This window comes from Cyprinodon tularosa, unplaced genomic scaffold (assembly GCF_016077235.1).
Source record: "Cyprinodon tularosa strain WSP-4 unplaced genomic scaffold, ASM1607723v1 ctg633, whole genome shotgun sequence".
In the NCBI taxonomy this organism is placed as follows: domain Eukaryota; kingdom Metazoa; phylum Chordata; class Actinopteri; order Cyprinodontiformes; family Cyprinodontidae; genus Cyprinodon; species Cyprinodon tularosa.
The window spans coordinates 656,002-677,776 of NW_024039378.1; the positions used below are offsets into that span (position 1 = coordinate 656,002).

General features: G+C 36.2%; 1 protein-coding gene across 1 annotated transcript in view; it reads left to right on the plus strand.

Annotated features, from left to right (window-relative positions):
* The window catches only part of LOC119798705 (endophilin-A1-like), a 55,206-nt gene that overhangs the window by 24,953 nt on the left and 8,478 nt on the right, over nucleotides 1-21,775 (plus strand). Inside the window, exon 2 of the mRNA XM_038308271.1 lies at nucleotides 21,497-21,565. Coding sequence (XP_038164199.1) covers nucleotides 21,497-21,565 — 69 coding nt within the window. The remainder of the gene's footprint in view (nucleotides 1-21,496; nucleotides 21,566-21,775) is intronic.

Sequence of the window (21,775 nt, forward strand, 5' to 3'; positions counted from 1 at the left end):
AAGTGTATTTACCCTTAATTTGAGCAGGTAAATAAGATGATCTGCCAATGGAATGAGTATTTTTACTCTTAAAATAAGATAATTAGATAATATACACTTGAAATAAGACAAAGCAATTGTTTTTTTCTTATTTTAAATGTAAATTGTCTTGTTCCATTGGCAGAGTGTCTCACTTACCTCCTCAATTCAAGGAAAAAATGCACTTAATTTGAGCAAAAACGACTTATTTAGATTTCCATTTTTTGCAGTGCAAACGGAGGGTTAGTGCTTAGGGGAGGTGTTTAGGGGCCGGTTTGGGATTGGGTCTGCTTCCAACATTATCAATGCCTTTGGAAGTTTTAAAGCACAGCGAAGCAGCACAAACATAATGCAGTCAGTATAAACAAAACAGTTAACATGCATTTAAAAACACCTCATAAAAACAAATAGATAAGGACCCACCCTGCTGTTTAATGGTGGACAGAAGTTGGTTTCTAGCAGGCATTCTAGTCTGGTCTGACCGGCACATATATTGTGTGATTGTTGTTCTGTGGGCAGATTGTCGGACCTGAGCTGTGGATCATTGTAGCTCCTCTAGAGACTCATTGATCTTCTTTTTGCCCTCCTTATTGATGCTTTCCTTGTCCAGCCAGTCGGTTGAAGTGGACGTCCACATCCTGGTGGGTCTGCAGGTGGTTTAGATTATGGATTGAGCAGATCTTTAAAACTTAAAACACTTCAAAAACTTTAAAAAACTTTAAAACACTTTTCACTGGAAAAAATCGCAATCTATATAAGTAATTTTCTCTTAAAATAAGTGCATCTGGCCAATGGAACAAGAAAATATACACTGAGAATAAGAAAATACAATTGGATTGTCTTATTTCCAGTGCATATTATCTAATCATTTTATTGTAAGAGTAAAAATACTCATTCCATTGGCAAACTATCTCGTTTATCTACTCAAATTAAGGGTAAATACCCTCAATTTAAGACATTTTTACTTATTTAGACCTCCTCCCTGACTTTTCTGCTGGCTGTCTTGATGTTTGTTCTAAAATGTTATCTAAAAAAAATCCTCTGGGGCCAAATACAGAACAGCTGGATTTAAAAAGAGATTAAATCCCAAACAACACGACTCAATTTACAATTAGGTGGCTACTGCAGAAAGTTGGTTCAACTGAACTTTATTTTGGTAAAGCAGGCTGTATACACAGCAGTTACGACCCCTTGGGTTCTCAAACTGCCCCATTCTTAGTCGACAATAGTACCATAAATGATTATTGTTGCACCGGTGAAACATCATGATTCCCAGCAGCCATCTTTAGTCCTTTTATTGAGTCACTCTGGGCTAAAAATGTTCATTATCTCAGTTTATTCTGCAGGACTTTCTGCTACCGGAGACTCCTCTAACTTCATTTGTTCCTTTGACTTCAAGCTTATTAACTTAGGTTGACTGAAATGTAATTAATGCCTTGCTCTAATGTCTTCACCACAGCAATAAAACCTGCAACCTTCCTGGTATTAATGAGACCTGTTATCGATTAAAAGATAAAAAACAGAAATGCCGCTGAACGATTGCTGCAAAGGTCTTCTTCACACGTGTCGTATTTTATCAGTCAGCTGACAAAGAATCTATTGTAGATCATTGCACGCTGAGCTTTAGTGGCTTATTTCATGGCGTATTCAGAAAGTTTTTTAATCACAAAAACATTTGTGTTCTGTAAATTATCAGATGTTTGTTTAGTGAATCTGTTCAGTTTGTTTGAAGACAGAACAGGAGGCTTTATGGATCTGCTTGAGCAGCTATTGATCACATATTAAGGTGCATTTCCTTCACTCCCAGAGGAGCGTCTCAGCGAGGGTAGAGGAATGAAAAGCTCTCTAAGGTTATTGCTGTAAATCTGACAGGTTATGTTTTTTATTTTAACTGTAGAGATTTATTGTTTTCAAGGTAAGGATCCTATTTATTGTAAAAAAGAGCAGAGCTGAAGCCAAGGTTTTTTTTATCTGCCTGTTGAAATGAATTTACTGATGTTTGGTTTCTACAGTGGGTTGAGAAAAATCAGGGTCAGAGGTTTATTTTTTTATGTGTTTATATTTGTGCGCTTTTCAGCCGCATCTGGTCCATTTGGGACTAAAAACATGTTCAAGTGGTTTCTTGGTATTTACTTCTTCGGAAAACAAAACATCTGAATGACTTTTCGTTCCCTTAAAGGCACTTTCTTCATTTTTTCCCCCATGATTTTTATTTAATGCTGAAGCAGAGTTAGCCTGTAGTGATGGTAAATGACTAATGTGCAGGTTAAAGTTTTTTTGTTGTTTTCTTTTTACAGGAAAAGACACTTTAAAATGTTATGTTTAATCACTTGATTTCAGCACTTGGATTGGCTGGATGACTAGAATAGAATAGAAACATCCTGTATTGTTTTAAGGGAAAGAACTCCGGATGAACCAGCAGACAATTTGAAGCATGCAGATTCACATAAAGGTTAAAAACATTAAAAAAAGAAAAAAACAACAAGTGATTGTACAATAGGGGCGAATCTTAGAGCATAAGAAAAAAATAATAAATGCCTGTGCAAATTCTCTGTCATCTTGTTCATGTCTACAGTTGTGCGAAGGTCTGGTTGCCTCTAATTTAAAACTGTTTGTGGAGAAAATGCTACCATTTCTGGAATATATAACTATAAAAAAAATATAACTATATAAAAACTATTAAAAATGGATTTTAAAAACAACACAAAAGGTACATGCATAGTTTTGCATAAAAACGACAGACTGAATAATAATATAAAACTGCAAAAGCAGCAGAGATGTAGACAGTTATTGCTCTTTTCAGGAGCAGTGATGGTCGAACAGCTGCTGTGAGGAAGGATCTAAGATAGCAATCCTCTGTGCAACTGAGATTCATGCATCGTTATACATGTTATAGTGCTTATCTAAAAAAATAAAAAAGATATTATAAGTACTCCATCCATCAATGCATCCATGCATTTATCCAGAAATCACTGATAAGTAATTTGAAAGGATCCTTCCATCTTTCCTTCCTTAAATTTTGCAGCAAATGAAATCTTTAGAGTAATGCTTTAAAACTTCAGGGTTCTGCACTGAACTGTACTGAAAGTAGCAGATGAAAAACAAAAACATACCTTCACTGTCAAAGTTAAACTTTGACAACATATTAAGAACATTTATGCTATTTTGATTTACAAAATCTTCAATAGGTAAGCAGCCTCTTACGGAGCCCCTAAAGGGACATGGAGGGGAAAAAAAGAACTTTTGCGAGATCCCGCAAAAGTTTATTTTTTTTTTAGATCTCTCAATACTTTTGCAAGTTCTCGCAATAATTTTGCAAGATCCCGCAATAGTTTTACAACATCTCGCAAAAGTTTATTATTTGCAAGATCTCGCAAACGTTTTGCGGACTCTCGCAAAAGTATTGCGGGATCTCGCAAAAGTTTATTTTTTCGAGATCTTGCAATACTTTTGCAAGTTCTCGCAATACTTTTGCAAGATCCCGCAATAGTTTTGCAAGATCTCGCAATACTTTTGCAAGATCCCGCAATAGTTTTGCGACATCTCGCAAAAGTTTATTTTTTGCAAGATCTCGCAAAAGTTTTGCGGACTCTCGCAAAAGTATTCCGGGATCTAGCAAAAGTTTATTTTTTGCAAGATCCCGCAATAGTTTAGTGAGATCCCGCAATAGCTTAGCGAGATCTCGCAATAGTTTAGCGAGATCTCGCAATAGTTTAGCGAGATCTCGCAATAGTTTAGCGAGATCCCGCAATAGTTTAGCGAGATCCCGCAATAGTTTAGCGAGATCCCGCAATAGTTTAGCGAGATCTCGAAAAAGTATTGAAGGATCTCGCAATACTTTGGCAAGTTCTCGCAATACTTTTGCAAGATCCTGCAAGTTTATTTTTTGCAAGATCTCGCAAAAGTTTTGCGGGATCTCGCAAAAAGTTTATTTTTTGCAAGATCCCGCAATAGTTTAGCGAGATCCCACAATACTTTTGCGAGATCTCGCAAACGTTTTGCGGACTCTCGCAAAAGTATTGCGGGATCTCGCAAAAGTTTATGTTTTGCAAGATCTCGCAAAAGTTTTGCAAGATCCCGCAATAGTTTAGCGAGATCCCGCAAGAGTTTTGCGAGATCTCGAAAAAGTGTTGTAGGATCTCGCAAAAGTTTATTTTTTCCCTCCATGTCCCTTTAGGGGCTCCGTACCCTCTCTATTACAAGGATTTGATAAAATAAAAATCTCAAATATATCAAGAAGAGCTCTGTCCAGAGGTGACTGTAAAGTTCCTTTTAGGAAAAGTGTCTTTGGTTAAGCATCTTTCTCTTTTGCATTCAAGATTAAAAATAAAAAAAGCAGTTTCTCCTGTTAATATGCTCTATCCTTGAGTAGAAAAACCATAGTTTCACCTAGAGATGTCCCGATCCAGGTTTTTGCACTTCCGATCCGATACCGATATTGTTTTTGGACTTCCGATCCGATACCGATACTGGCCGATACCAGCCTATCCGAGCATGTATTTAAGTTTAAGTTAAAGTATTTAGCCTTAGTTGTAAGACTCATGTTGAAAAGGGTTTTAGTACTCTTGATAACATCTAGCCAGCTAAATTAGGTGAGATTGAATAAAACACAATGCTTGGTAACAACAAACTTATCTGTTTATTAAGAGATAAACACAAACTGGACAAAATTATGAATAGCAATCTGAAATTGCACAGTGAGCAGTAAAACCGTTAACAGTTAAAGGTGCAAGTATTACTGTAAGTTTTAATAAAAATGCAAAACAGGGGAACACTGGTGCAAAATAGATGAATGGATCGTTTCAATCGGCGAAACTGGAAAATACGGACCGGATTTTTTTTTAAAAACTGGATCGGCAGTCTGGATCGGCATTTTACATGCTTTGCCGATACACATTTTTTTGCCAATATCGGCGTCCCGATCCGATACGTGGATCGGATCGGGACAAGCCTAGTTTCACCTGCTTTAATTTAGTAAAACTTCTTCTTGAAGGAACTTTTTGCTAATCAATTATTAATCAATTAATCATACAATAATCAACAGATTAATCGCGTTTCAAAATAATCATTAGCTGCAGACCTAATCTAAGTATATATGGTTCCCTGACACCCTGTATCTGTTATGATCCTCTATGTTTTTTTATTGTTATGCTTTTACTTTTATTTTTTGACCCTTTATGTTTCTATGAGATTAAACCATCTGTTTCTACTGTGATAGTTTACTGTTTTTATTGTTTTACTGATCTTATTACTTAACCTTCTAAAGGAACTAAAGCTGGAAATTAGCCATGGGCTATTATAATCTGGCATATTTATATGTAATTTATGTAAGAGCTGTTTGAAATACCAGAGTAATGCAACAGTAAAGAGTAGAATCTGTCAAACATCCCTCTAGTCGCTGTTTGCTGTGGGTTTTAGTCTAAACACCCTCCTGTAATAAAAGCTGTAATCTGTGATGTACACTGATGCGCTGTAGTTGTTCCTCTGCTGTGTTGATAATCCAGCTGATTTAGAGAGGTGTTGGAGATGTTCTCAGGCTGCTGCTGCACTGCAGCTGGTCAGAATCCTTCTGCAGGAATCCCACTGTGGTCTCTGGGGGAGTAAATACGTAGCTGCAGAGCAGCGAAGCTTGCAGGAAAACTGTGATGCAACAGATGAGGCTGTTTACAAACAGCAGGTTTCACCATTCCTGTCGTCTCTATATCTTTCTGTCTCCTGCTTTGATTCTCACCCATCCCTCATTTTCTCCCCTTATCTTTCTTGCCTTTCTTCTCCAGCTTTTGCTTGTTCTCTTAAACCTTTTCTTGCAGCTTCTAATCCAATCTTTTCCTGTCATGTCTGGATTAAAGCCGCTTCCAGATCAATCCCTCCTGTCTGATTGATGCAGACATCCACTGCTCAGGTTCTGATTGCAGTTGGAGGTTTTAGGATGAGGTTAGTTGCAGATAACAAAAGCACAGAATCAATAGGAGGCAACTCTGCAAACCTAAAACGTTCCCACAGTATCATCTCAAATCTTTCAGTGAGAGGGTGGTTTTTCAGTCCTGCCTCACGCCTCCTCTCTGTAAAACAGCAGCTGGACGATCAGTTTAAGTGCTTGTATATTAATACACAGGCTGCAGAAGATTAAATGTACTGGAGAGAAATAATCCTCCGCATCGAAACCTCTCACACAGATCATATGTATTTGCATTTAATCTTGTTTAGGTTACTCCAGTATGCACATATAATCCAAACCATGAGGATTATTGCAAGATAATCTGACTGGAAAAGGTCTTGACTTTGACTTTCAGATCAAATATATCAAGCTGTCAACGTTAAACATCTTTTCTACTTTAATCAATATTCATAGTCTTCCATTAGCTCATGATTTTCTTGTTTGTTTTTTTTTTATAACCGCTGCCTTTTTGCTACTATCCCTGGTGAAGAACCTATATATCTATAAGAACAGCTGATATGGGCTTTAACTTGTATCACCTTATTTGCTTTGTTGTGGGTTTTTTTGTGATTTTGAGAGAAAAGTATTTAAAATCCATCTGTTTTCCTGCATGGAGTGCACATGTTCTCTGTTTGCATGGGTAGTTTTCCTCCATTCACACTCTGTGTTGTAAATATTCAGCTCATTGCTCTGTCCTGTAGGGATGAGTCGCTACATCGTCAACAGTCCATCATAGAAACACAAGGAACAGACACCCAGTGACACTCCAGTCAGACACCACCTCCTACCAGCTAAGCAAACACTGCAAAATGATCTTAAAATGAGTAAAATGAGTTTATTTATCCTTAATTTTAGCAGGTAAATAAGAAAAGATGCCAAATGGAATTAGTATGTTTAAGCTTAAAATAAGATAATATGCACTTAAAATGAGACGGTGCAATTTTTTTTATTATTTCAAATGTAATTGTCTTGTCCCTTTGGCAAAGTGTTTCACTTACCTCAGCAATTCTAGAAAAATGCACTTATTTTAAGGAAAAAATAACTTAGTTAGATTACATTTTTTGCAGTGTATCTAAAGACCAGCAGTGGTTAGTTACTAGTTACATTTAATCAGTTAGCTTTAACCTTGAGTAACTTAAATATTACTTCAGCAAACGATGTACTTTTTACTAAAGTAATATATTTGTGAAAGGATTGCTACTCTTACTTAGAGATCAGCAAACCTGACTTTCGTGACATATAATCATTACCAAATGTAAAGATTTACAAGTTTATGTTGAAAAAATCCCCTCCAAAAAATTAAAAACAATCCACTGGACTTTGTTTCCAAGTTTGAAGATGTTTCGCTTTGTTAAAGTGAGAAGGATTTGTCCCCTTCAAAGTAAAGGCTGTAACGCCCCGGGGCCTCCTCACACGGTTCTTTTCCTGGGAGCAAGTTATTTACTACTCTTAACTCAAACTCATTAAAACCATATAAAAAAGGACTATAAAAACAGGAGTAAAAAAGTAACAGAGTTTATTCTAGATCAGGTCGTTACAGGACAGAGAAAAATGCTTCGAGCTATGCACAGCTGTGGTCTCAAAAATCACGTCCGCAAGCGTCCGGCAAAGTTTGAGCCCCGAACAACGTCATCACCTGCTTCTTATACCTTCTGAGTCTGTGTCACATCATGTGGATGCTTAGCTGTCCGTATCAGAAACTGACACGCCATCCATGTCTTGAACTCCATGCAGGTTGCCTCTCTGTCTCAGGGTTACAGATACAGCAGCTCTCCTATCAGACCGGCTCCAAGATGTGCCCATATCCTTTGTGCTCTTAGAGACACAAAGGCTGTCTTGATTAGATGACCTCCGTACACACCGTGATATCCACAATGTGAAGGAAGGCCTTCTGCTCTGTCTAATCTGACAAATTAACAGTGCACATGATGTATAAATAATAAACCCTAACAGCTTCCCATCCAAGTCTTTTGTTTAAACAAGGCCTTGTTGGGCTACTGTAATAAACCTCTAAATCAACTCTATTCCTGATATTTTTAATTGAAAAAGCTTCCTGGATGGGAAGAAAAACTTTTTTTTGAATGACTATGACCTGGATGACAAAGAATCTTAATCAGTTATGTTGGAAAACAGTCTTACATTTGTTACACTGAAAAAAATAATGCAACCGCTTTTGGCATTTACTTAATCATTAGGGATGTACGATATAATCGGCCCCCTTTCGGTATCGGCCTTAAAACTGAATATCGGACATCGGCCACCCCACTGATATTTAACCCGATATTTGATCAGCTTCTGAGTTTCTAAAGTCTAAAAAAAATAAAAATAAAAAAAATACTACTTGTTTTTCTTTCTCAAAAACTTTTTTTAACAGACTTAAAAACTTCTAAAGACGAGGGAAAAAATATTGATCCATTAAAATATCACAATATCTTCATATGCTGATATATTGCCATTTAAAAACACCATATCAATCTCTTTTACTAATGCAATATTGCTATATGTCATCGTTATGCTATGAAATCCCCCGAAAATTCACGAAATTTTGCCATATTTTTATATGTTGATATATTGACGCGGTATCGATCTATTTTACTAACAAAATCTCACAAGAATTTGCAAAATATCACGAGAGTTTGTAACAGAACGATGAAATTTCACGAGATTTTGAAAGTAAAGTAGCTCGATACTGCGTTTTTATCGTTCGCGTTTGATATCAGCATATGAAAATATATTTGAGTATATTATTTTTCATAGTGTCAGAAATGGATAACAAAACTGCTATTTTCAATGACTACTTATTTTTGTCCAGCTTTAACATCGTTATCGATATCGGTTATCGGCTACATGAGTTTTAAAATATCGACATATCGGATATCGGCCAAAATCCAAATATCGTGCTTCCCTACTTATTTTTAGGAAAAAAATACTTACTTACTAGTTACATTTAATCAGTTACCTTTAACTTGAGTAACTTAAATATTACTTCAGCAAACTATGTACTTTTTACTAAAGTAAGGTATTTATGAAATGATTGCTACTCTTACTTAGAGATCAGGTGGAAATACAGCAAACAGGTGATATTATAGCTGGAAGTCTTTTCCTGACATACAAAATGTAATGATTCACAAGTTTATGTTGGGAAATTCCAAAAAAAAAAAAATTAAAAACAATCTACTGGACTTTGTTTCCAAGTTTGAAGACGTTTCGCTTCCCATCCAAGTTTTTTGTTTAAAAAAGGCCTTTTTGGGCTACTGCAAAACCTTGAACTCAACTCTATTCCTGATATTTTGAGTTGAAAAAGCTTCCTGGATGGGAAGAAAAACGTCTTTAAAGTTGGAAACAAAGTCCAGTAGATTGTTTTTAATTTTCTTTTTTTTTTTTTTATGACTATGACCTGGATGACTACGAATTTTAACCAGCGTATGTAGGAAAACTGTCTAAAATTTGTTATTTTAGAATCATGTTTATATATTCAGATTCATTTATTTTGTTTTTGACTTTAACATGAATAATTTTTACTTCATCGTACCCCTTTTCAGACAATTTACATTAATCAATGTTAGTTTTCTGGCTGTCTTTACCAACAGGTTTATCAGGTGGAGGGTTTGTTTCTGTTTATGTTCAGGTGAATTTAGTAAGTTTGGAAATAAGTGTTTGGTTGATGTTAACTAGTCTTTTTGTGTGTATTTGGTTAATTTATTGTTGTTTGCCAAATGGTCTGTCTGAAATTGTCCAAAATAAATTCCTATTCATTCATTCAACATACCAGAATGTGCACATCACTCTATGTCTGATTACATCAGAAATCTACCAGTCAACAATTTTAAGGTCCCCGAAAAGCTATTTTATGCAGTATGTTTTTCCTCTTGAGTAATTTCTCAGATTACTACTTCCTACTTTTACTTTGGTAAAACAAGATGTAAGCTAGTGCTACTGTCAGGGTTTGGTTGCGGTTTTGAGGACCCAGAGGCAGGGAGGCAGAGGTGAGTTCTTGTAGTTTTAATGGAGTTCTTACAGGAAATCCAAAAATCCAACATAAAAATGCTAAACAAACCAGAACCATGGAGACATCAGGGAAAACATGCAAAGAACTGCAGAGGGAGAGTATTTATGGGAGACTGAACAAAGACAGGACTAATGAGCTGATTGGGAGCACGTGTGAACAGAGGCATCTAGAAGGAGCTAGGGAAAAGGAGACCAACACCAGAGGGGAACACCTAAGAACTCAAATATATATATATATATATATAAAACAAATAAAGCTAGAAAACAAAGAAAACCAAGGATCAACATGAAACTGAAAACACAGACAACTTAACAGAACCAAGACCACGACAGCTACTCGTACTTGAGTAAATATTTCAGATACTCTACCCATCTAAGCTAGAGGCTGAGATCTGACTGGGCTTTTCTAAGGGATGAACTAGGGATGCACGATATTGGGATTTTGGCCGATATCCGATATGCCGATATTTTAAAACTCATGTAGCCGATAACCGATATTGATACTGATGTTAAAGCTGGACAAAAATAAGTAGTCATTGAAAATAGCAGTTTTGTTCTCCATTTCTGACACTTTGAAAAATAATATACTCAAATATATTTTCATACGCTGATATCAAATAGATTTTTAAAAACACGGTATCGATCTATTTTACTATCAAAATCTCGTGAAATTTCATCGTTCTGTTACAAACTCTCGTGATATTTTGCAAATTCTTGTGAGATTTTGTTAGTAAAATAGATTGATACCGCGTCAATATATCAACATATAAAAATATGGCAAAATCTCGTGAATTTTCGGGGAATTTCGTAGCATAACGATGACATATAGCAATATTTCATTAGTAAAAGAGATTGATATGGTGTTTTTAAAAGGCAATATATCAGCATATGAAGATATTGGGATATTTTAATGTATCAATATTTTTTCCCTCGTCTTTAGAAGTTTTTAAGTCTGTAAAAAATAAGTTTTTGAGGAAGAAGAAGAAGTAGTATTTTATTTATTTTTTTTAGACTTTAGAAACTCAGAAGCTGATCAAATATCAGGTTAAATATCAGTGGGGTGGCCGATGTCCGATATTCAGTTTTAAGGCCGATACAGGCCGATACCGATGGGGGGACGATTATATCGTGCATCCCTAGGATGAATAAATACTTTGATAGTAAATCTCATCCGAACCTGTGATTTCAAGTTGCGACTTTTTGTCTACCCTGTTGAAGAACATAACCCCACAGCATGATGCTGTCATCACCATGTTTCATAGTAAGGAGGGTGTTTTTTCAGGACCATGTCCAGAGCTGTGTGAAACTTAAGCACCATGTCTTGTGTCAAAATCTAGCTAATATTTTTGGTATTTTTTTCTCAAATATATATTTTACAGAACATCTTTTTCACATTTTCTCCCTGTAAAACCTGCAGGACGTCACTTTCTTCCAGCAATCTCCACCTACTACCTTTAAAAATAAAATGCTAACCATTAATCATGACAGCTTATAATCATCCAGAATGTGACACATTCCTGTCAGTTTCAGGCTCTGCCTATGAAAATGCTGGTTGAACAACGTAAAAAGGTTCATATATTTATTTCCCTCTCTGTCTCTTGAGTTAGTTTATCCCTTTTCCATAGATTTTTTTTTTTTTACCCAAAATGTCATAAAATCAAAACCTCCACCCCTCCCTGGCTAAAATCTTTCAGTCTGATTTACTGGCCGGTCCATCAGCCGAGCCGGCGCTCCGTTCTCTCTCAGCCGGGTAATTGAGTGACTGCTGGCCCTCACGTTTTCCCTCTGAGGAGCAGCTATCCACAAGACAAATCATATTTTCTCGGCTAATTAAAGCTGCAGTTGTTCAGGTTTTTGGTTGTGCATCTAACCGAGAACGAGTGCAGGTTTTTTCCTGAATAAAAGATGATGCAACCGTCCCTCCTGCTGTTGAAATAAATGGAGCAGACTATGAAACCTGGCTGTAACACAAAGGAATTGGCATTACGGGCAATAAAATCATTCCAGATGGGAAGAAAGAGACGACTGGAAACGATGGAGCTGTAACTTGTTATCTGAAAGTGCAGCTGTTTAATAGTGAATGGCAGGCTGTAGATATTCCCCTGTTCTAATAAACTATAATTGACTTTACAGCAGGACATTTATTGGATGACTGAAGTGTTCTGGCTGCTTTTTACCTCACATTTGGGATGTTTTAATGATGCTTTTGTTTCTTAACTGCTTCTTCCAATAGCCTGTCTGTGATATTTAAAAGAACTTTTCTTTATAGACAAGTATGACAAATAAGGAAATTACTTGTTTTTATTTTTTTGTTGTTTTTATTTTACTTTTGCTTTCTGCTTTACCTCTTAAAGCTCTGAGGGGCCTCAGTCCACCTAGAATATTTTTAAATCAGTATATTTCATCTTAAACTCACATGCCAGGTACCAAAATGTAATTACAAGTGTCTATTTTGGTGGCTTTGAGACCTGTGCATACTCCACAGGAACAGAGTAATTTGTTCTTTTCTCCAAGGTGGCAGGAAGTTCTTTCTGGTCAAGACATTTCCTACTTCGTCTTCGGAAGAGAGAAGTAATTCCTCTTGTGTTGCAGAATGTTTATAGGCCTTTTAAAAAAAAAAAGTCAGAACTGTATACAGTCATATGCTTATATTACTTTTTTATGTATTTATTGCTGTTTTCAAGGCTGCACTTCAAAAGAATTAAATTGTCTAGTGCTGTTTTAAACGAAATTTCAAAATAAAGTCTTTAGACTTAAGCAGCGCAAAAACTCATGACTTGACTGCGTCTGCACTGCATCCTCTGTACTTGCTTTGCTGTTAGAGCTATAGTTGGTAATCCTGTTCAGAAAAACTTTTTGTATATTGAGTGAAGTCAGCTTGTATGAGTGATGCAAGCAACTTTTAAACAGAGCGTGCACGTGGAGAAATGGACTCGTGGACGCTTTCACACGCGTTTAACAGACGTTCCCTCGGGTGCGGATACAGGGTTGTGCATGTGCATCTTTTCTTGTTAAGTGGAGAAGGCCGGTCTCTTAAAAAGTTTGCGAAGAACTTAGGGTTGTCACGAATCCTAAACTTTTCAACTCGATACCGATACTAAGGAAAATATTCAATACTCGATACCATTTTCGATACCACAAGGATAAAAACAAAGACTCTACAGAAATATTTTCATTAATAAATAAAATACAATAAATAAATACAATAAAAAATAAGAACAATATTTTGAGGTTGTATGCTGTGCACAATATTAAGCAAGCTTGATAAAAAACTTATAAAATTAAAATGAAGTGTTCCTTCCTTGGCTATGCTTTGCACACATAACAATGACACTAGCCAAACCGGTTAAGAAATAAAAATAATTCAAAGCAGCTGCACCTGTTACAGAAAAAAGTGTGAAACTGAAAAGTGCGTAGAATTATTCAATCACACAGTGTTCAGAAAGTGCATTGTCCTCTATTCTGCACTTTAGATGAATGACTGCTTAGGTGCCACTGGTGGTGGCACTGTATCGATACTTTCAAAAAGGAGTATTGTATCCGGATACAACGTTTCAGTATCGATACTTTTTTGAGTATAGTGACGTCAGTCACTATTTGGCCTACTTTACTTTGTATTTTTTTTCATAATCATTTTTCATTTTCTCCCATTCTAATCCGTCACGGCGGGGCGGTGCTGATCCCCGCAATATTAACCCTTCATTTTGTATAGATGATTAAAATTATTACTTATTTATTTATAACTATATTATTTTACAGTAGGCCTACAGTACAGTAGTTATTTGTAAAAAAAAAATAAAAATAAAAAAAATAATAATAAAAAAAAAAGACAACAACGTCTATACCGTACTTTTATTTGTTAAACAAATGCTTGGGCCTGTAAGAAGTTTTTGTTCCTTGATTTCAATGTTGTATTGAGTATTTCATTGTATAATAACTGTAAAAAAAAATAAAGGTTTCTACTTCACGGATTTCACCTATCGCGGGTTCTTTTTGGAACGTAACCCCCGCGATAAACGAGGGTTCACTGTATACCTGTCCTTGTAGAAATCTCAGTCTAACTCTTATCTAAACCAAGTTACACAGTCCTAGGTGTAGTCTCTCTGATGTTGAGCTAATGCCACGCATTTCCACCCGTGATCATAGGACAGACTAGGCTTTTTCACTGCATGACTCACAAACAGCTTGTTAGCATGTCTAGTGGTTAGTATGGCTAAATGGCCGCAGTTCTGCAGCTTTAAAGATTTATTAACGTACCTTACAGCTTCCTCTGGGTGTTTCACAGTTGATTTTGGTCCTTTTCTGGTCTTCTTTGTCTCAGATACACAACTTTTATTTGCTCTAACTGCAGATTTGGATAAATAGGTTAAAAAATGTTTTCTAACTCAAGAAATCTGCCTTAACTGAAAAGCAGAATCTTTTTCACTATTGATTTCTTTCTTTTAAGAGTTCATAAGTAACAATCCTCAGATTAAAAGTGCCTAGACCGGCAGGGGCCAACCTTTTTAAGGCCTATTTATGAGTCATAGGAAGACCTACTGACCTATGAACATGAGGAGTCAGTGTTTGCCTAAACTTCAAACGTAATAAACATATTTTTCTTTTAGATATTGTCCTTTTGAAATCTCTATAGATGTTCTACATCAGCGGTCACCAACCTTTCTACAGCTGAGGGCTAATTCAGGGGCACTGAGTCACAGGAAGGGCTACCAATACTGACCTATGAATTGCAAGGGTCAACGTTCACCTAAACTTCATACATCATAAACATATCTTTATCGTTTCTTTAAATTTATATTTATTTTTCATTATTATTTTTATTATACATTTTCATTTTGAAATCTCTATAAATTCTTAAATGCCATATATGATTAAACAATGAAATATTCTATAACCCTATTAAAAAAAGAAGAGTACCAGAATAAACGGAAATTTCAAACGTAGCTCACTGTTGAGTTGTTCTATTTTCAGAAGACTCTAAGGGCACCCCTTGTTGTCCTTGAGGGCCCCTTGGTGCCTGCGGGCACCATGCAGGTGACCCCTGATCTACATGATCAATTTTTTTTATAAATGACTGCAAAAGAAGAGCAGCAGAATAAAATGAACTGTCATACTTAGCCCACTGGTGAGTTATTCTGTTTTCAGGGGACGCTGAAGTCACTACATGGGGTGCCTGCAGGCCCCTTGGTGCCTGCAGGCGACCCCTGGCCTAGACATTGTGATTAAATTAAATAGATATAGTTATTTTAGATGTTTTCTGTGATAACATCAAGTGTCAGTCCAGTGATTCGATTAAAAACTATATTTCTTACTGAATAAAGGTGAGAGTGTGCAGCTTAAAGGCAGAAACCCTGACCTGCACCGCTGTTCAAACACTGTAACAACCTAAACATATCAGTCTATGGATAAACGGCCTAAACTGCCCATCAAATCCAGCCCTTTCTCTACTTCAAGATAACGTCTGGGTGCTTTTGGCTGCCGCTCAAGCTGATAGATGAAGCGTCTCCAGCTGCCAAGCTCTGCTCTTGATAGCCTAATTCTACTCTGAAGATGAATGTCTGCTGGAGAGCAGGGGGCCATCTCCTCCATCTGTTGTCAGGATGCCACGACCTCTGACATTTGGCTTCCCCGCTGCCAGCTCTTTGCGGCGACAGTGTTGTAATTAAACTAATATTCCTACAGGCCTCAGTGGAAGTGACTCAGCAAAGAGTGTGGACGTAAGATGAGAACTAAAAGGACAAGTGAGCGAGAGAGGAAAGATAGAAGAGTAAATACTCCAGAGGCAGTGAGTCCTATAAGAGCGAGAAACCGTGGAGCAGGAGAGATGAGGTCCTTATTGCTTCTTTTAAAAGATGGTTGGTTTACTTTTTCCATCTTTATTGAGCTTTTTCTATACTTCATCTCACTGCAGCCACAGACTTTAATGTATGAAGTTGAGGTTTAATATGAACCAACTTAAAGTAGAGCCTTCTTAGATCATTTTTCACTGATTTAAGTTAAACTGTGCAAGTTGTATTTAAGATGGTGTGAACTTTTACCTGGTGCAAATTACCGTCTCCCCTTCCCTCACCTGTTGCTACAAGATGTCAGCCAGTTGTGTGCTTTCTTGAATAACAGGAACTTCCACCGTGTGGAAAGTAGGATGATGAGGTTTGCTGCTTTCTAAAGCAAACTCCAATTATTTGGCCAACAGAGAAAACACAATGCATAAGATTAGATTAGATAAGATAAGATAGATAAGAGGTTTTGGCCATTAAAATAAGCCAACCAACAGCACAATTATTGGAAAAATCAACATGGAAATACCTTTATATACACAATACTCTAATTTACCTGGGAACTAGCAAAAAGATATACTAAAAATTTGATGTAATTGAAAAAAATGATACTAAAACTGACAGCAATCAGAGATGAGCATAAAACTCTAGTTAGCCGTAATCTCACTCTGATTGTTTCTGGTTTCAGATTAGCCATGAACATGACTGTTTGATAAGGATTAAACAGCATATTTACCCTGATAGATACCTTTAGCTTGATTTGGGACTCCAAATAGCAGAAAGGTTTACTTTCTGTTTTCTTGTTTGACAGTGGTTAATTTCATGGTCATAAGTGTTTGACTATAATTAGCCTTCAGTCTAATTATTTTTAGGTTTTTGCTTGACTTTGGGCAATAAAGAACCAATTGGAACAAGTCCATTAGCTTTTAACTTTACTTTGGATTTAACTCAGATTAGCCGGTTTATGCACAGAGTTTCTTCAATCTTTACAGAAGTTTAAATCCAAGTTACTTTAAATCAGCACTACGTTATAAGTTTGCTGTAATATTAATCATAATCGTTCTAAATTTCCACCTGGGATGGACGTAACAAACAAACAACAAAGTCATAGTCAAGTTTTTATTCTATTTAACCCAGAGGTTCGGTGTGAAACTACTCAGCTTGAATTTACTTCCATTTACTACAATCATATGGGAGTCCCCAGTGTTGCTAAAACAGAGGGCACCATTTGGTACTTTGTGATGGCAAAAAGAGTATACAGGGTTTATACAGGAATGATTTACTCTAATTTAATGCTTTTTAAAGCTCTAATAGATAATATTAATGCCATCAACAAGCAAGGGTGTAGGTTTAATCTCAACTTTGGCAGGGACACTACTGGTCTTAAGTTGAATTGGTCTGATGTCATTGGTCCTATGCATTTTTTTTATGCTTGACGTGAGCATCAGGGCGCATTTCATTTTAAAAAGAATTTCATTTTTTTTAAAAAAGTATTTTTTGCTACATTTATGCAAATTTTATAAGCACTACACACATAAGATGCTGTTTATCAATGTTTGAAGCATCAGTGGCTCGAAATAATGTAAAATTGAGAGAACCTTACACTTTGAAAAGGGTTACATTTGAACTTACCAGTGACTAAGTCTGAAGGTAAATACGTGCCTTTTTAACCAAATATACGGTAGTCTAAATATGTCTGTATGTGGATTTATCCTGCGTTTTCTTTTGAAGAAATAGTATTGTGCAGAGTTAAACAGAGGTAAAACCTACTCTTATTTTTTTTATTTGATATGCTGATATTCTCTGTATTGTAAAAAAAAAAAGCAAAATAACATATTCAAGGGATTGCAAATAGATTTATTGTATTTACATGGGCGCGGGAACTATAAGAGACACTGAGCATTTAAAATATTAACTACAAGTGGTGAGAAAAGAAGTGACTGCTGCAACAACGCTGTAAACTATTAACATGTTATTCACATTTATTGGTAGGGACAAAAAAAGTCGGGCCAAGATTTTGGTAGGGACATGTCCCTATGGTCCCTATGCAAACCTACGCCCATGTCAACAAGTGTGTTACTCTCCTATGTATATATTTAAAATTACATATTATTATATCGTTTTCCAGACACTTTTGTTGAAATGAGCATTTTCCTATTCTCTCTCCAGCTTCTTTTCCGGGCATACAGCTTTACGATCGAACCAAAGCAGTTCTGCGCAAACATATTGCGATATAATATAATATAATAATATCTGATGAAATTGTTTTTATAAACGATTTTAATGCCAATTAGGGCCTTAATTAAAAAAAATAATAATTTAATGACTTGTTTTTAATCACCCCCTGAAACCCTGGTCTAAGAAGCCTCAATCCTTCACAAGGGTTTCCAGAACATCTAAATTGTCTCATCCTACAGCACTCTTTAAATGTGAGAGCTTTTTTTTTGTGTTGTTCTGACTGGAAACACTGTGTTTCAGTACTACTTATTGCTCCTTAAAACTTCTTCATGATTTCTTCCTTTTTGTTTGAGCTAAAATGCTTTGCCTGCTGTCTTTTGGCTACTTCCTGCTGCCTGTAACTTCTCCGTATGGTTTATCTTTCAAACATCTGAACCGCCTGTTTTATATATTATCTGCAGTAAAAACCAGACAAACCCACTTTAGATAGCCGTCTAACCAAAGGGAGGTAAATGAAGAAAACTGCTGAGAGACTGAGTTATGTAAGGCTTTAACACACACACACCTCCCAGGACTCAGGCTGAGGAAGATACTTTTATAGGTCTGTCTCAGTGTTTGTTTCCTGGAAACATTAGAGAGATCTTTTACATCCTTGTCTCCATGGTAACTGCATCCCCATCTGTTGGTCCCTCACACGTTTGCTTCCTGCCTTGATTTCATATCGTTTTAAATTTCCTAATTGGACTGTTTTTTTTCTAAAAAATCCTAGAAACAGTATCGTCTGTGTTTATCCGTTATATTTTGTCCATCGGAGCAGCTTTAAACAAAGCCTGTGGTCAGGAACTCCTAGGTTAAGGTGTGCCAGTGTTTGGGTAGATGTTCATTCAATAGAAGCAGCTGCCTTAAATCCCAGACATGAACATTTAAACACGTTTCACATCAGTTGTTTTTGGTTTTAGGGGCTGTATGAACTGTCTATTTTAATTTATTTCTCTCCTTATAATTAACCAGTCTTTGCAATCATTAAACTTCAGTAACGGTAATGGAAGAACATTACCTGCGTTATTGTATTTGACTTTATTAGACTGATAAAACTGATTCAACCTGAATGGTTACGATTCAGGTAGATCCAAATCGGACAAACGGACCATAAAAGGTTTTCTGAGACGCTGCAGGAAATATGACTCGGTTTGCATTTCCTGCCGAAATTCTTGGGATATTAAAGATGGATGACTCTTAAAATCCTCTAATATCCTACAGGTTTCACATCCATCTGGTTACACTTCCTCCATTGATCTATAAACCTTGATTTTTCCAGTAGTACTATAAATTCTTGCTCAGGTCACAGTGCCTCTGGTATATATTGAGTCCAGCTGTCTCCAGCCGGCATCATGTGTAGCCTTCATGCTCCTGTTTACTGCTGTAGTTTGTATGAATGAAGCGTGGGCGACCGATGGCTCGCTCTCCTTTCACTGCAACCTGAAGCCATTGCAAATCGAATGTTGTCACTGCAGCACTTCCTGCTCCCACAGTGACCAACTGAGCTGAATGAAAGGAGTGATGAACCAGCAGCATCATTGGTGTAAATGCTCTGCAGCAAAGGGAAGTGTAAATTCTATGATCCTAACCCATGAAGCTCGCCCTGTTCGGATAGCAACAGATTTTATTTATACCAATATTTTACCTATGCATGGAAATCTTAATTTGAATTAAATATTTTAGTCAGAGTCAAACTGGTTTATTTACCTGAATCAAAAACCAAAATAGAGATGTTCTGTGAGGAAAAGAATTATCCAAATGCTTTAAATCAACATTTAGCAGCTTTAAATCCCATTTTTTCCTACTTTATTATAATCTCACAGTGTTATAGAGTAATTTTAATCCTCTCTTCCTTTCAATATTGCTTTAGTTCTCAGAGGTTTTCAGAGATTTATTTCAGAAAAGCTCTCTTCATCTCCCAGCATTTCAATTAAGTTGATGTCTGTACTTTGACTAGGCCATTCAAACACAATCCCTCTATTCTGTGTTCTATTCTACTGTATGTTTGCTGTTGTGTTCAGGATCATTGCTCAGTAAATTATCCAGTTGGGTCTTAGTTTAGATCTTAGACCATTGGTCTCAGATTTGATTCTCGAGAACTTCAACGTTGACACAATAACTGTGCCTATAAAACCAGCCCACATCATCAACCCTCCATCGTCTTGCTTAATCAGTATTCATACTGATATTTTGTTTGGTTTTATGCTGTGCTTTATGCCCAAATATCTCTACCTTGATCCCATCTGACCGAAGGAGATTGTTCCAAATTTGATAAATAAAGATAGAATGAAGCAGAATGATGAAAAGTGGTCCCTATGTCCTCCAGCAGTCTAAGCCTATAGCAGCATAACTATAGAGATAGCTCAGGATATTTAAAATCAGTTTTGCAGTGAAGGTTATGACCTCTCACAACATTCTGTGTAAACAACTAAAACGAACATGGCAGCCGTTTCAAACCTTGCAGATTTTAAGTGTGCAGAATATTAAAATTTTATACAAAAATCACTTTATTTCTAATACCGTTACATGAGGGTTTAATCTGGATTCAGAATCATCAATGTAAGGTTACATGTTGATGCTGATCTATAAACAGGAAATATAAACTCAGCGAAAAAGGATTAAACTTTTTTCTTTTTTTTAATGAATCTTCTACTTGGGAGAGATTTTTGGGAAACGGGAGAGCTTAACCTTTAAAACACAGTTGAAAACAGCGTTCAGAAATGTTCCAGTTTAAGGAAAGTTTAGCTTAAAATAAATATCTGACTCTCTTTGCTTCTGTTGGGTGGAAAAGAAAACCCCATTTAAATTCTGGAATATATTTATCTGTCCATCCGAAGCTGTTAGAATGAGGGATGATCGCTCACTGCTGCTGTTCATTGAGGCATTTAATCCATGAATGATTCTTCTGTTTAAAATTGATTTTCTTTGAAACATGAGATGAAAAGAGGATAAGGCTGAAATTCAGCAGCCTGGCCTTCAATGACGGAGGATGAAGATAAATATAAACTGCTCATTTTATGATTTCAAAACGGATAAAAACAAGATAAGAATGATCCTGTAATGATTTTATATTCAGAGTAACAGAGAAATTAGAGAGAAATAATGGTGATGTTACCGTCATAGGGAGTATATTAGTGGTTTTGGGTGATTATAAAGATTTAGGATAGCAGAGATAGAATTTGGATGATTTTAATCGAATATATTAAGGTTTTCTGCCCTGTTATTATTACATCTTTTAGAACATATTACAGAAGCTATTATTACCAAACTCCATTATTAAAGACTAGAAGCCTTATAATAAACACAAATCTCTTTGATGTATGTTGGAAGCCTATTTTTTGCTGTTTTTGTCTTTTCTCTGCATAAGTAGTCTCATCACCTCCTTTATTTCCATTTTCCTCTTCAGCAGCAGCTCCTCTCCTCTGTGCTTTAATCCTGCTGCAGCTCTCGCTGGTTTTCATCCATAAGCACTCAGAACATGGATGGTTTGAAGGAGGATATTTACTAGTTCTCTCTATCTGTCTGCTTTTAAACACAGAAAGTCAGCGAGAAAGTTGGAGGAGCAGAAGGAACCAAACTAGACGATGACTTCAAAGAAATGGAAAAGGTAGCTGAAGAATACACTGTTTGTCTTATAGTGCGATAAAAAAACAAAGTGCATGGAAATACTTCAAAAGACAGAAACACCTGCTGCTTTACTTCAGTTAGTAAGAAATGAACTTCTTTTTTTAAGTTCTCTCCAAGGTTATAATATTTTCAACCTTTTTTTGTAGTTTAGTTTATTGTTTTTTTATTCAGTTCTAATTTATATATATAT